The sequence below is a fragment of the Mytilus trossulus genome, chromosome 8, assembly GCF_036588685.1.
Source record: "Mytilus trossulus isolate FHL-02 chromosome 8, PNRI_Mtr1.1.1.hap1, whole genome shotgun sequence".
NCBI classification, from domain to species: domain Eukaryota; kingdom Metazoa; phylum Mollusca; class Bivalvia; order Mytilida; family Mytilidae; genus Mytilus; species Mytilus trossulus.
The window spans coordinates 5,400,182-5,416,308 of NC_086380.1; the positions used below are offsets into that span (position 1 = coordinate 5,400,182).

The 16,127-nt window shown below is 32.1% G+C and overlaps 2 protein-coding genes across 2 annotated transcripts; both read right to left on the reverse strand.

Moving 5' to 3' along the window:
* Positions 1-242: 242 nt before the first annotated feature.
* LOC134681606 (uncharacterized) lies at positions 243-5,140 on the reverse strand. The gene is made up of 3 exons (XM_063541255.1): positions 4,186-5,140; positions 3,272-3,437; positions 243-2,449 (listed from the first exon to the last, which is right to left on the reverse strand). The coding sequence occupies exons 1-3, from the start codon at positions 4,939-4,941 to the stop codon at positions 1,686-1,688; spliced, it is 1,686 nt and encodes a 561-aa protein (XP_063397325.1). The 5' UTR covers positions 4,942-5,140; the 3' UTR covers positions 243-1,685.
* Positions 5,141-9,262: 4,122 nt separating this feature from the next.
* On the reverse strand, positions 9,263-12,775 carry LOC134681538 (uncharacterized). The gene has a single exon (XM_063541181.1). It carries the CDS (start codon positions 12,773-12,775, stop codon positions 9,263-9,265), a length of 3,513 nt encoding a protein of 1,170 aa, XP_063397251.1.
* Positions 12,776-16,127: the final 3,352 nt, after the last annotated feature.

A 16,127-nucleotide genomic window follows, 5' to 3' on the forward strand; every position in this document is an offset into this window, starting at 1 on the left:
TTTTTTTTGGTACAAGCTAGTTGTGTTTTAACTAGAAATAAACAAGAAATGTTGATTCTATCGTAAATTCTTTATTGTTGCTATGGACAAGACTTTCCCTAGCAACCATGACAAAAAATAAAACTGAAACTGACATTTTGAATATGGTTAAAATCAGGTTTTTATGCAATCAAGATGAAATACAAAACTTTAATGAAGACAAACATTATATTCGTAATAAAAAAAACATTAAGATACTTTCCAATATGTGATATCATATTTGAATATGCATGGCGCAAAATATGGTCTTAAAGATTATGTCAAATTTAGCCAAAATTGATCAAGTTTGGACCCTCAAAACTTTTGTTTGCAGAAATGTAGACCATACATGACTTGAAGGTTATTAAGAGCTTACTTTGGTCAATACATCTATGAATAAAAACTTTTGGGGCATTATCACATTATTGAGGTATATGTTGTAAAAAACGGTATACCACCCCCCCCTTTTTTTTTTTACCAAAAATATGAAGTTACTATCTAATAACAATTTTTTTACGCATATATCAGCAATTCCTCAAATATAACTTCATAGTACTGATGTTTCTGATCTAATGGTATAATACTTGTATAACTTTATTACCCTGACTACTTCTCCTGATGTATTGCTATTAAAATTTACTCTAAGATTTCCTCCTAATTTGATGATATTCTATTGACTATGGACTTAATCAAATTTCAAATACACTACTCATTGAAGTTTATTCTTCAATTCTTCTTTTCCATACATGCAGTGTTTAATTAAGTCATAGACTATGTGTGCGTGTACATGATTCAAGAAAATGAGGCCAAGGTCAGAAAACCCAAACCAAGATAATATACATGCGTTGATACACCAAACATGTATATTTCCCCCATCTTTGAATTCAAATTTGAAAATTATTTTATTGAGACAAAAGTAACTCCTTAACAACAGAAATCTTCTAAACTTAAAACTTTAAGAATGTTTCTTAAACTGTAATCCATACTACAAAAACACCTAACATTTATAAATGATTTATCTATAAAGAATACAAGGTAGCCTGATTTTGTGCACTTCAATATCAAAGTTGATTTTATTTACACAAAATATTGTATGTTGTAGGTCTTATATTACAGTATTAAAAAAAATACACATATCATTTTTTTGTACTAGGGTCACATTTAAAAGAATGTTTGTTTCCCCTCCCCCAGGTCAACTCTTTGTAAACAGTCCAGCAAGGCAAGTTATTTTTTTTAACTGGATGTCATAGCATGGTCACATGAAAGTTTTACTTGTCCAGTCTGGGCCACATATCAGTTGTTTGTGCTCAATTTGAGTATATTTATTTAGATTATCAATCCTTTTGCTTTCAAGCCCTTTTTAAAAATGGAAATGTATTACTTTTGTTATGAAAATAATTTATATTTTTTTGTGGAAAATATGTTTTTTACCTGGGGGCTTATTTCTGATTTTGGTTGGGTGGGGAAACAAACATTTTTTTTTTGGACTAGTCTCAATTCAAACTTGTTCAATACAGGATAGGCTAGAAATAGTGACCAATATTAGGAAAAGCCATGCATTCAGCATGTTTTAAAACTGTATTCAAATAAAGTTTACATTTTGAGACAATAGTTAATCTATATATCAACAGTGATCCATATGGTACAACAGATTCCAACTTAAATAACTAATCATTAAGTTTTGTCAAAATCTCTTCTCTAACACTAGACAAATGTTCTTCTATGGTGGCAGGCATGTTATCCTCAACTTTCTTCCTGGAAACTCTTGAAAAATAACTCCCTATTTGCTGTGATGTAAGAAATTCACTCATTTTGAATCTTCTTTTGCCCTTCACTTTAGTAGTTCTCATTTCTTGTGATACAGTTATAGGATCCTCTTTCTTTCCCGTTGTTTCTCCTATCTTAAACTTTTCATCCAAATACAGCTTTTGCTCTTTACTAAATAAAGTTGGCGGTTTTCTTGTCTTTAAAGCCCAACCTTCTGTAATATTTTCTTGAACAACAACTGTATCAGATGACAAAGAATATGTTTTCTCAACTTTACTGGTGACTTTTGTCAAGTACATATTTTTTGTCATGTCAAGAGTAGGTTCATTTTTCAATTTAAATTTGCAGTTCCCAATCAAAAGATGGTCTTCCAAATTCTTATGTTTAATAAAACTTTTGACACACCCATCAACAGGGCAACACAGCATTCCTCCCTCATTCAAACTGTTTTCTTCATCACCAACTGCATCCATATCTTGATTACCATCTTCCTCCTCACTACAATGCCCTTCCTCATTGTTACTTTCCCTTAAGCCCTGTCTGGCTTCAGAATATTTTACCTTGATATCAGTAAAAGTTATGTTTTCGGAGAAATCAACAACTTTAAGACACACTGACATTTTCTTGGTACAGTCATAGATTTGATCCCATTTGATCAGCTTACCTGGAAAAAAAACCAATGAAATATATTCTTGATCATAACATACATACATGTACAAGACTAAATTGAAAACAACGTTCAAACCTTTCATTTTGTTGGACAAAACAGCAATTTTTATATGTGTGCATTCATAAAGAATTTCTTGGTAGAGGGGTCTGAATACAACACAAACAATATTATTAAATTAAAGGTCTGGTACCTTTGATAACTATTCCAAAAGACCAAAAAAGTGATAAAGCATAATTCAATATCATTTAACTATTTTAACTAACTTGATTTGTACAGGGTTAGTCACATGTTACACTATATTTTTGATGGTAGATAGTAAAGTCGGATAGCAAACATGGCAAAGAGCATAATTTCTTGATACTATTAGAATATCTAAAAACATAATATCTAAATTAAGAATTTCATGATATTGTTAAGTTTTTAAAAGTGCATATATTTATTACGATCTATTCATTGAAGAAATTGTTTTCAAATTCATAAGAAATTTCAAAGGAAACGCTGTAAAAATAAATGATATATATAACTTATTATTGTCTAGGAGACAAAATCCAATTGTATTTGTTTGGCTTTTAAACTATTTTGATCTGAGCGTCACTGATTAGTCTTTTGTAGACGAAACGCGTTTTAAAATTATAATCCTGGTACTTTTGATAACTATCAATACCTCAAACAAAGGCTATAATTGCATTATGTATTTAGTACAACATTTCCATTTAAAGGGGTTTTCCGACTCTATTAACTAGTTTTAAAATGTAGGCGTTTTTGTTGAAAGAATCAGTAAAACATAGACTCATAGTTTTTATCAATAATAGTTACCATTTCCAATCCCATATGCTTTCAAAACTGTCAAACCATGTTGAGAATAATTAAAATCACTAAATGATGAAATGGAAGGAATTGCCTTCACTGATGGTTTCAGGACACGTCCATCAATTTCCACAATTTTACATTTGTAATTTTTGTTGTTTCTTGAATCTATTGCCTGAAATAAAAAATCATTTTTTAATTAAATTAGCTATGGTGGTTGAATGTTTGCATAATTAAATGTTATAACTGTAAACACTTGACAGCCTCTTTCTTTTTTTTTTTACCCTTATTTTCTCTGAACTTCTGATGTCAAGCTATGCGAATAAGCTATGGGAATAAGCTATGCAAATAAGCTATGTGCGAAATGTGTAGATGGAACAGTCTTCAACTTTTAGTTTTGACAAGAATTTGCATCATAGAGGTGAAGGGAGATAGATCATTGCACCTTCATTATCCCTTTTTCAAATGAATTGGACATAAAGCAAAACAAGAGTCACACAAAGTGAAGTTTAAGATTTAGAGGTGATTATTGATACTGTCACTGATTTAATCCTATAAATTAAGGTAATCCACGGGGAAAAAGAACAAAATTACCTCACAAGAGAGCTGACCTTTGAAATAAGGTTCAAATTCATATGTATTACTCATCTTTATATACTACAGTTGGCAGGTAATCAGATGGCCTACCAGACAAGTCTGCCAGTCATTGAGGTGAAATTTATAAAATGTGTAATGATGATTTAAGGATTTAGTTTGAATATTGTTGCAGATGACCTTTATTTTGTGTTAAAGCTTAAAACTGGACAATAATGTTGTAACTCCACATTTTAGTTTTTGTATTGTTTAGTTGCTGTTTTTTTTTTGTAAATTACTTAACCTCATGTACAATCTAGAACTTAAAAGCAAAATGCATAAAAGAATACCTTTTTCATTTCATTTGCATCCAAAACATTGTGTCCTTCATTTACATATCTTTTAATCTCAGCCTTGATATGAGATGCTTTCCTGTCACAGGCCCCTTTTCCATCCTGGGCTTCTGAGAAATTATAGGATGATAAAATAGGTCCCAGATTGGCATATATCATTGCCAGTGTGAGTGTGCTTTTATAACACCCAGCATTGTCTGACCAAAAGCTAACATCTTTGATTTCTGGCTTGAGAGTTGATAAATCAGAAACAATATCACACAAAATTGATGCTGTTGTAAAGGCATCCTGGGCAACTGGACTTGGGAACAGATGAACATCTGTCATTGCTTGAAGACCACTTTCACCATTAATTAAGCATACAGCAATGTGCCAATTTACCCCACGTTTACCAAACCAGTCTGTTTGTCCCTCTCTGAATTTTTGAGGCAGAAATTTCATTGCCCAATCTAACATGACAATTGCTTTAGATCCATCAAGCGAAGAAATGACATGATTTTTAGCACGTAGTTGATTTTTTGATCGGACAATGTGTTTTTTCCATTCAACAATATTGTCAATCGCATTGGAAGTTTTGAACAATATTTCATTATACAAATCTTCAATATTTTCAGTTTCCAGTAATTGAACCCTTCTCTTTATTTCATCTAGCAAATCTGACAGCTGCAAACATTTAGGACAGCCACTTAAATGTTGGTGATCACAGCATTCATTTCTAAAATGAAGATCTTTGTCATTCAGGGAGAAGGTCATGCAATGGTCTTTGATATCAGTCTTCTCTTCAAGGTGTATCTAATGAAAAAAAAAAAAAAAATGGCTATTTTAAATCTGCTATTATGAATCCTAATCTTTTCATGCTTACTTGGATGATAATCACTTTTTTAATTTAAAATCTTTTTTTTTTAATCGAATATCTTTTAAACACAAATGTGTCCATAGAACAAGGATTCCACACTTGCACTATCATTTTCTATGTTCAATGGACCATTAGGGAGCTACCATTTGGTTTTTATGGGGGAGGGGGGGGGGGCTAGGATGAAATTTGAAAAAAAAGGCAGGATGAGTAACTTTGCAAAAAAAAAAGACAGGATGACAATTGTTGTAAAGTCAGGATAAGCTAAGAAAAAAAAGGCAGGACCGAATAGACTGAAAAATAAAAAGGCAGGACAGAGATAACAACTAAAAAAAAAGGCAGGACAAAATTTTTCATCCTAGCCCCCCTATAAAAATCAAATGGTAGCTCCCTCAAATTAGGTAAAAACTCTTAATTTTGCATTTCAAGTAGATATATTATATCTCAGGGAACATGTGTACTAACTTTCAAGCTGATTTCTTCAATTTCAATTAAAAACAACCTTGACCAAAATCTTTAACTTGAAGTGGAACAGACAGAGAGATGTATGAAAGGAAGACATACCATAAAACATAATGGCCATATGTGGGTCATATCAATCACATGAAATTATTTCTAGTATTAAATAATGTCAGAGGTTTCTTTTATACACTATTTTAGATTAAGCACACCTGTGGTCAATCAGATGGTTGAAAATTAAAGTTAGTTTTCTGGGCAATATCAGTTCATGTTTCTGGTATTTTTCATGAATTCCAATTAAATCATATTTTTTTAAGCAGGTGAATTATAATTTAAAGACCAGACATCAAGTGAAGATTGAGCCAAATGTGGCAATAAAAGCGAAAAAAAAAGCTCCATGTTATGTAGTTAATGGCCCTTTAAGGAGGCTCAAGGGTACAAACATTTCAGCCAAAATTTAAAAATTTTATTTTTCATTACAAATTTTATATATTACTTTATTAATTGGTACTTTATCGTATGGTACAAAAATCAACCAAAAATAAATCAATTCATTTTGGCCCCAGATGACTTTTAAAATGTATATGTCCTTGAAAGGGTTTCCTTGTTGTAGAACACACCGAGGGGTGTCAGAATTGTCCAAATGAAAGACCGACCGTAGTAAGGTCTTACTTTGGGCAACCCTGACAACCCTAGGTATGTTCTACGACAAGAAAAATCTTAAAATATGCATTATCTGACCTATATATGTTGTGTACAAGATGTAAGTTTGTACAAATTTTATTTGTATAGGGATTGTGTACAAATTATAAGTTTTTTTTTACACCTACCTTCTTGCAACAGGTGATACAGGTTTATGATATAAAATGTACTAGTGTAATGTTTTAAATTCGAAAACATATACTTCACCCTAACATTTAGTGCTACTCTCCTTGTCTTCAAACAGGAAATGAGGATACCTGAATGGTTTAAATTCTAATTTTATGATTTTCCTTATACGATATTCATTTCCATACAAAATCTTTGTGTGGCCTTATAATGTTATTCCATCAATGCCCAGTTTTAGACTGTATCATGAAGTTGTGAAAATATGACAGAAATATGCGAGGCAAAAGACTGTGTCCTTGCATCATCATTTTTTGTTCAGCAGGTAATAAAACACTGATAACTTGTACAAAAAATCTGTACAAATTATAATTTGTACAACATTACAACTTGTACACAACATATATATAGTAAAAAATATTATTTTTTATAAAGATTTGCAAAATCTAGCATCCTATTTTACCGACCACACTAAAGTGGGATATTCCTTTCTAATGCTTTCAGGTTTTAATACGCCGATTTCTCGATTTTTCAATTTTTCAATTTCTCGATTTCTAGATTTCTGGTTTGCAAAGTGAAAGGAGAAAATACGAAAACTCGAAAAGAGTCACCATAGAAAGGTGAATATTTACACAACCGAATTAATTATTCAGAATGAGATTCGTTTGAATAGCAATACATTTTTTAACAGATAATCAGGATATAATCATATACCATCCCCACCCTCACCCGACCCCATTGTGAGGTACGTCAATGTTATTCAATAGCATATAAGAATATTTTATTAGCTAATCATTTGATAGAGAAAAAAGTTAACATAAATGTAAAAGAGTTAAAAACTGACACGAAAGGAGTACGGAATCGTTATGCATGAACATGTAACATGAAAACAAATATCAATACATGAATAATTGCATATTCAGTGTGTATCGTCCTGAACATGCAAGCTATATTTCAATTGAACGTTAAGCAATCAACAATCAATCAACCTATTCAGTATGAATCAATACGATTTTCTTAATCTTACACACGAACATGTTAAATCTGGCCTTATTTTAAAGTGCTATGAAAGTTTTAAATTAAAATTCATCTCGCATATATATGTATATGATAATGTCTCTGTATTGTAGCGATAAATTAACATTTGTATCTAAAATTAAAATGCGGACAATGACGATTCTTTTCATAGATTGAATGTTAAAAACTAATTTCCCAAATCGGGCAACAAAAAAATATCAGACGAATATAATTTTGCAGTAAATTATAGTTTGTATTCTAATCAAGGACAAAAATGAACTCAAACATGTCATTATTTGGAGCATATTTCATTGAAACATGTTATTGTCCGGGTTTATTTTTCGAAAGAATGACCTATCGTCCTGAAAGAAAATAACTCCATACAAATATGTAATAAGAATTAAGAAACAAACCAAATGGAACACATATTGATATCACGTCCTTGGTTTAAATCAACCACACAACACATATGGATGTGTAATGCTGCAGTACTCTGTTTTCACAAATATTTTCTCGAAGTGTAGTTGGCGATTGTTTATCATTCAAGCAAAGAGTATGAGATACTGTGTTTAAAGACCTTTAATAAGTAAAACGAATAATTTCATTGCAAGAATATAGTAACTAAAAGAATGTAAGAATTACAAATTAAATATTTATCAACTTATCAATATGATTTAAATAAATCACAAAACAACTGTCAAGTCGTCGCCTCTTTCAAAATATTTGGAATATAATTTACGAGTTTCAATTAGAACAAATTTAAAACTTCGGAAAATAAAGTCTTTCTTATTCAACTTTGAGTTGAGATTGCTTTGTCAATTAATAGATTGAAACCTTTCGCTTTCTTTAAAAACATATTATCACCCCGAAAAACGACCGTTTTGAAAAATCTTTCAATATAGACAACAACTTCCTCTTGATTCAAGTCTTGAAACAGAATTTGTAAATGTGATTGCCATAAATAATCATCTTCAGATAGAATATTTTGAAGACTTTGAAATATTAGTAAACATAATTCGTCTGGTTTTACAGGAAGCGCTACATCCATTTCCTTAACACGTCCCAGAAAGCGCTGCTTTCCATATCGATGAATATTTTCTAACCTTTTCATATTCATTTCTATGCGTTTAACCACAAACTTGTGAAAACTAAGAAAACTCGTTCCGTTATTATTAGATCATGTAGCCAATCTTTATGTAAATCTCTCCTCACTTGGAGTTTCTTAAAATGTCGGTAATTTCTGCTGATAACTGCTTGATAAAGTAAGTTTATTTCATTATCACTTAATGGTTCGTTAGTTTGCGTCCCCCTAGTTTGTAATTGACGGTAGAAATATTCTCCATCGTCTATATTAAAAAGAAGCAGTTGCCTACGAATAAAATTTGAAAATAGTGAAAGGTGAAAGAGAGAATATAACTGCCCAAAAGCTTTAGCTTTCTTAGGAATCCTTTGAAAAATATCCGCCATTTTAACGAATTCGCTATCTTTGTCAACTTCATTTGACTCCAAAAAGTCAAAATAAATACTTGTGAACAAGATTTCAATGGTTGTTACATTATACGTGTTTTTATAATGTATTCTTTCTGACGGTACACGACTAATGCACGTGACTGCTTGGTTTCTTAAAAGTGCACGGTATTTGAAATTATAATCCTGGAAACAAGTCCAGTCAAACTGTGATAGTGTAAAGTGATTTGCAATTAGATTGTATGTAAGAATGTTTTGAACAATTTGCGCAGGAGGCTCAGATTTTATTTGTAGCTTTTGTATCCATCTCAAGATTTCTGTTTGTCCATAAATGTGCGCAAGGTAGTACGGTGAAACATTGAACCTATCTTTACAATTGATACTTTGAGCTCCAAAAATTGAATGCACAAGTTTTAGGAATTTCAAGAAACCTTTAGTTGCTGCAACATGCACTTATCCAATATTTTTTCTGTTACATATATCCTTTTGAAGTACATCTTTCTTCAAAGACTCTGCCATTTTGTCCACCAATAAATCTGAGGTTGTGTCAAAGTCAATAGTATGTGTTCTGTCAAAAGATATATTTAATGTCTCTGATTGGAAAACATATTCTAAGACATGGAATCTCGGACCGCTAACATAATATGAGGGAACTCGGCCGTTTTTCAAAAAAGGCGAAGAATAAATGCATAGTTCAAGGACACTGCGGCCATTCTTTGATAGACGAGAAACATTCATTCCTCTTTTTAACATAAGTTTCATTGTTCCGATGTTTCCTCCCATTGCGGCTCTATGTAATAAATTATATCCGTCTTTGTCATAACATTGATCAAGATACGAAGAGGAAAATTTCTTAAACACATTAATAAGAAATGAATTCAATGGTGAAATATCGTGGCCGTTCATTGCATTCAGCACTAGTTGGTGCAGAGGACTTTCAGATTTGTTGCAACGCAAAGAATTGTCAGCATTAAATATATGCTCAGCTATGATTTGTATGTCTGATTTAGCAAGTAAAGATGGTATTTCGGTAGAGGTTGATACAATGTCATTAAATTCCTTTGGTGCGTAACTCTTTAAAACTAAAACAGGATATATTCGTGACTTATTTATAGCCAAAATCAAATAATCTTTTACATTGAATGGGGTGAAATAATTTGAAGATGACAGATATTTTGAGACTGTAAATATAAAATATTCATGAGGTAAAAGAAAAACTGACAAATTTGCCTTACATGGGGTTGAAAATAATTCATTCAGACTGCAGTTAAGTGGGATTTTAAGAGATTCAAATGATTGACGGGGAGTTAACGCATCAAATGCTGCTTTTAGGGGAGTATATCCTCTTTTGTCTTTACAGTATAACAGTACGTTAATTTCATCGTTCTTCAGAGTCTGCACAACCTTCAAGAATGCCCAGTAGTTACCACTAGATGCTGCATAGTGCAAAACATTTCTTCCGTCCATGTCTAATCTCATATAATCATGCTTATTGTTTATAGCTACTCTAAACAATAAATCCAAAAAATAATCCTTTCCGACTCGGTCAATTTGTATTGCCTCTTCCTGACTAACTAGTTGCATCAATCCATAGTGTAAAATACTGCGGTTGTTGTTATCAACTTTGTCTGGTATGTTTCTGACACTCGTATCAACATAATGAGAGAGAATGAGTGATTTACAGATTGCTGCAGAATGATAGGGAGTAGATCCATTAGACGACTTTGAGTTTAGATTTAAGTGCACCTTGTCTTTATCAGCAAACACTACAAGTTTTATAAAGTTATTGCTATTGCAACAAAATGCATAGTGTGAAGGAGTTAATCCCTTGCTGTCGCGTGATTCCCAATCGTCAAAACCATTTTTTAGTAAATATTTGATAATACCATAGCTGTTGTGAATTGCTAACAAATGTGAAAAACTTCCGTTTTCTGGACATGTCTTTTCATTTAATAAATCCAACTCCGGTTTTTCCATTTTGTCCTCATACACACATTTTCTCTTACAACGAAAAGCAAAATGTCCACCGGAATCATTTAAGTATCTAAATACTTCTGTCTGGTCATACATCGCGGCTGTCATTAAGGGTGTACGCCCATCAAACATTTCACAATGTAAAGTGTTTACTTTTTCTTCCAGTAATGATTTGACTATTCTTAAGTGGCCATTCCTAACAGCTGCGTTTAAAGCACTTTCACAAGTTATAAGCCGCCAGTCGTCCAAAAGCACTGCATGTTCTATGTTATATAGCATTTGACCTAAAAGTGATAAGTTTAGATTATGGAGGTGATTTGAGTTTTTACCCAGAACCTCAATTTGAATTGTTATGTTATTCTGTTTTCTAAATGATAAGGCGGGAAGCCAATATAAAGTTCCGTTACATGGTAAACAGGTTTCGTTAACGTAGTTAAGCAAGAGTGAAACAATTTCACCATGTCCGTGTTGTGACGCGTAGTATAAGGAATGCTGATCCGCAAGCGACAAATCGATATCAAGAAATAGTTCAATTAGTTTTGTATGTCCGTTTTCTGCAGCAAGTTGAAATGCATTTAAATGAATACTATTTTGCTCATAAAGAATATCTGGATATTTGTTACGTAGATAGTCCACTATTTCAACATATCCCCTTTGAGCTGCAATATGGAATACATTGTACCCACAGAAAAACATAAATTTACACATGTGTACTAATTCAGGCCCTTTCATTGAATGCTCCAGATAAATATTATACTTCGATTTGAAGTTGACCTTTTTTTCATGAAATGAAATCAATGTTTTGAAATTTCCATTCGAAGATGCAATGAAGGCGGCATTTGACATGTTTGAACTGCTTAAACCGGACTGAGTAATCAGCTGAATAATTAGATTTGCGGTGTCATAGCAATTAACTTCGCTTGCCATACATATTAAAAGTCTAGTATGATCTAAATGTGTTCTATTGAATAACTTGAGAAATGTTTTGACAAACTGGTTGTTGTATGTCAAAGCCACGTGAGACGCTATATCTAGTAAATCCTTTTCGTTACGAACATTTTGGTACATCGGTTCGTGTAGAAAATGCTTAATGAATAACGTATGTCCTCTTGTAATATTTATATAAAATGGCAAAAGTTTTCTGGAGTCGTTTGTTAGAAATTCTTTCAAAGATTTATGTTGGAAGGAGAGTTTGTTGTCAAAATGCTGCAGAAAGTGACCAAATTCGTTGCCTAGAAGCATAGAAAATGTTCTACGTTTATTAGCACCAACATCTGTAATTAAGAATAACTCTTCAAAATCTATAGGGTTTGCTGCAGCGCATAAAACCTCAAATATGGCATTCAACTGTACAAATGTTGACCCATTTGTCCCAAGAATTCGTTCAAGATTAAGATGGTAAATATTTTCTAGTGTTTTTGGAACTTTGGAAAACTCCCATGCTGTATTTTTTCTGTAGTAATCAAGATACGAATTTATATGAAGTAAATTCCCATTGGACATTTTCACAAGTTGCAATGTCTTTCCGTCCGTTAGATTAGATGTTATTTCAATTAATTTGTGTGCATCAAGAATATTCCTTTCTTCGAATTTTTCCAAGTCGATTTCTAACACATTTCGAAGTGTCGTGAACTCATACAGAACTTTACGTATTTTCCTAGATGTAAATAAGAACTGGAAGAATGGTGGAATATCAGATACCTTTTTGGCCAGTAAGTCATATAGATCGTTTCCCATTGGTGTGTCGCATTCATCGAGTGCATCAATTATTATTAAATACTTTTTATCAGTTTGTATATGTTTTAAAGGTGCTATGATGGCTATTTCTAAACATAAAAATGGGTCCTGTCTGCATCTATATTCCTCTAAATAATCAAGAGCATGATAATCAGCTAATATTGAATTACCAAAAAATCTGAAAAATTCGACATTTGGCGTCTCGGAACAATTGCCTAAAGAAATCCAGATACGGAGGAAGGAAAAACTACCCATTCTTAAGGAGTTGCGCGAACAAGAGATAAAGGCGTATTTCGTTAAAGACCGCATTTTTGTTGGTGGTAAAGAATATAAACCATAGGACATTTCCAGAGAACTTTCGGAGACATTAAAATGTTTATGTTGGAATATTAACGGCCTAACATCAGTGTACAATGATAATAACTTTTTAAATCTAATAGACAAGTATAACATTTTATTATTTAGTGAAACTTGGCTAAAAGAAAATAACTTTATAAACATTGAAGGGTTTGAAAAAATTACTTGTCTTTGTAGAAATAAAAATATTGGTAACAGACATGAAGGTGGTTTAGCTGTATATTGTAAACAACACTTATGTAAAGGTATTTCGGTTGAAAAAGAAATCAACCATGGTATTTTGCTTTTAAAATTTGAGCACACATTTTTCAATACAACTAAAGATGTCTTTGTTTGTTTTTCTTACATTCCACACGAGAAATCGAAATATTATAATATTTGTGATATTGATTTTCATGAGATTATTGAAAGTATTGTTTTAGATTATAGTGAAAAGGGTATTGTATTAATATGCGGAGATTTTAATAGTCGCATTGGTGAAGTGAGTGACGTTTTGTATAATGATCAATTAGATAAATTTGTAACGAGTGTAAATCTTTTTGAAAACCCCATTATTTCTGATCGATGCTCAATGGATAAAGTTGTAAACACCTTTGGACGTAAATTATTACAGGTGTGCTATAACACGGGATTAACTGTAGCTAACGGTAGACTCGGAAGCGATACGAATGGTAAATTCACGTTTTGTAACAGTAAAGGGACGAGTGTCAACGATTATCTTCTTGTGTCTCCGAACGATTTTGATATTATTAGTGACTTTGAAGTTCTAGATATGAATGAGTTTTCAGATCATATGCCTTTATTATTTGAACTTAACTTTTCCACTATATGTCAAAAGAGAACAAATACTACAACACGCAATTACATTAAATGGGAAACAAGTAAAAATGATGAATATGCAAAAACTTTACAACCTCAAAGAGAAAAACTATTGTCAGTTGTGAATAATATTAATTCAGATGTCGATATACATAACGCCGTAAGAGAGATAACTCAAATTATTTACGACAGCGCTTTCAAAGTGTTTGGACACTCAGTTTCTACCCATAAAAACATAGATCGTAAAAATCGTCCGAATAATGAATGGTTCGATGTCAATTGCAAAAACGCCCGAAAAAGATTTCATGTCATGAGAAACTTTTTTCAACGTCACCAAACAGATTCAAACAGGAGTGAATTCGTGATTGCTAGAAATGATTATAATAAAGTAAAGCGAAAAGCCCAATTCAACTATAAGAGGAAAAAAGGTCTGGAACTTTGCAGTATTGCAAAAACCAATCCGAAGAAATTTTGGTCAACCGTAAAGCCAAAAAATAAATCAAAGTGTGTAGTGGACAACGAAGAAATGTTAAATTATTTTGAAAATGTTCTTGGTATGAACCCACCCGAGCTATCTGATGCAGTGTTAGATCTTTTAAATAACAGTTATTTTGATAGTGTAAATATAGAATTACTAGATACAGACATTTCGGAAGACGAAATTTTCAAAGCACTAAAGAGACTCAAATCTGGTAAAAGTGCTGGTAACGATGAAATTGTAGGTGAGATGTTTTCGTCATGTCCTTCTTTTTACGCACCTATTTTAAAAAGTTTATTCAACTCGATCTTTGCTATCGGAATATATCCAGAAAATTGGACTGAATGCCTTGTTATTCCTGTTCCCAAAAGTGGTGATCTTACAAATCCGATTAACTATAGACCTATAATATTAGTGAGCATCCTGTCAAAGTTGTTTACTAGCATTTTAACTGACCGTTTGTTGTCGTGGTCTCAGGACGAAAATCATATAATAGACAACCAATTTGGATTCCAACCAGGACGTTCGACTGTTGATGCTATATTTACTCTGCATGGAATTATTACACATACTCTTCAACATAAATTAAAATTATATTGTGGTTTCGTTGATTTCCGAAGGGCGTTTGATAAGGTGGACAGACGAATTTTGATATATAAACTTCTCAAATCTGGAGTTAGCAGTAAATTCGTATCAATGGTAAATTCTATTTATTCATCTGTGCGTTTACGTGTGCGGTCTGGGGGAGTAATATCAGAGGATTTTGACAATCATATTGGCGTAAAACAAGGCGAGCCCTTATCTCCGTTACTTTTCTTATTCTTTATAAATGACATTATTCAAGATATCTCCACCGATGTAAACGAAGATGTCATATCTTTGAATGGAGTCCTTATATATCTAATACTTTTTGCTGACGACACTGTTTTATTTGGAAAAACACCGACTGTTCTGCAACACTTACTTGATAAACTTTTACTTTACTGCAATAAATGGAATATCGAAGTCAATGCTGATAAAACCAAAGTAGTGGTATTTAGAAATGGATTTAGACCAGTAGACACTATTTTTTTCTATAATAATAAGGAACTGTAAGTTGTAAATTCATATGTGTACCTTGGTGTATTATTACATTACAACGGAAAGTTTGTACATACTCAGAAACGTTTAGCACAACAAGGATCTAGAGCCATGTCATTTTTAATGAACTCTCTCAAACAATTCTTCATCACTCCAGAAGAACAGATGTTTCTTTTCGACAGTATGGTCGGATCTATTTTAGGCTATGCATCAGAAATATGGGGTTTCCATCGTGCTAAAGATATCGAACTTATCCATAATCGTTTTTGTAGATTTATATTAAAATTGGGTAGAAATGTACCAACATGCTTTTTATATGGCGAACTTGGCCATTTACCTCTTTTTATTGTTAGAAAACAAAATATATTGAAATATTGGTTACATATTATTACAAATAAACCAAAAGTTTAATACGATGTGTATAAACTCTTGTATGGCGATGCTATCAATGATTATGTAAACTGGGCCTCAAATATTCGTGATATGTTATATGATCTTGGTTTAAATTATTTATGGCTAAACCAAGATGCTAGCACAATTTGTATAAATAACATTAAAACTCGTATTAAAGATCAATACTTGCAGAATTGGTCAGCTTCTATTCAAGAATGTAGTAAACTGTCTTTTTATAGTACATTTAAATTAACTTTTTATATTGAAAAATATCTGTCTTATAGCAATAATGTTAATCTGTTAACAAAGTTACGCAGTGGAACATTAAAGTTAAATATTGAAGTTGGCCGTTATAATAATATTCCTAGAGAAAATCGTTTATGTGAATGTTGTAAAATGTGTGTTATTGAAGATGAATACCATTTTGTTCTTGTGTGTCCATCTTATAGATCTGTACGAACACAATTTTTACCAAAGTAC

Coding starts and splice junctions, on each gene's coding strand:
- LOC134681606 (XM_063541255.1), bottom strand. CDS start 4,941: ATGACCTTCTCCCTGAATGACAAAGATCTTCATTTTAGAAATGAATGC. Junction 3,438..4,185: donor ATGCAAATGAAATGAAAAAG/GTATTCTTTTAT, acceptor TTTTTATTTCAG/GCAATAGATTCAAGAAACAA. Junction 2,450..3,271: donor AGCATATGGGATTGGAAATG/GTAACTATTATT, acceptor TTTTTTTTCCAG/GTAAGCTGATCAAATGGGAT.
- LOC134681538 (XM_063541181.1), bottom strand. CDS start 12,775: ATGGGTAGTTTTTCCTTCCTCCGTATCTGGATTTCTTTAGGCAATTGT.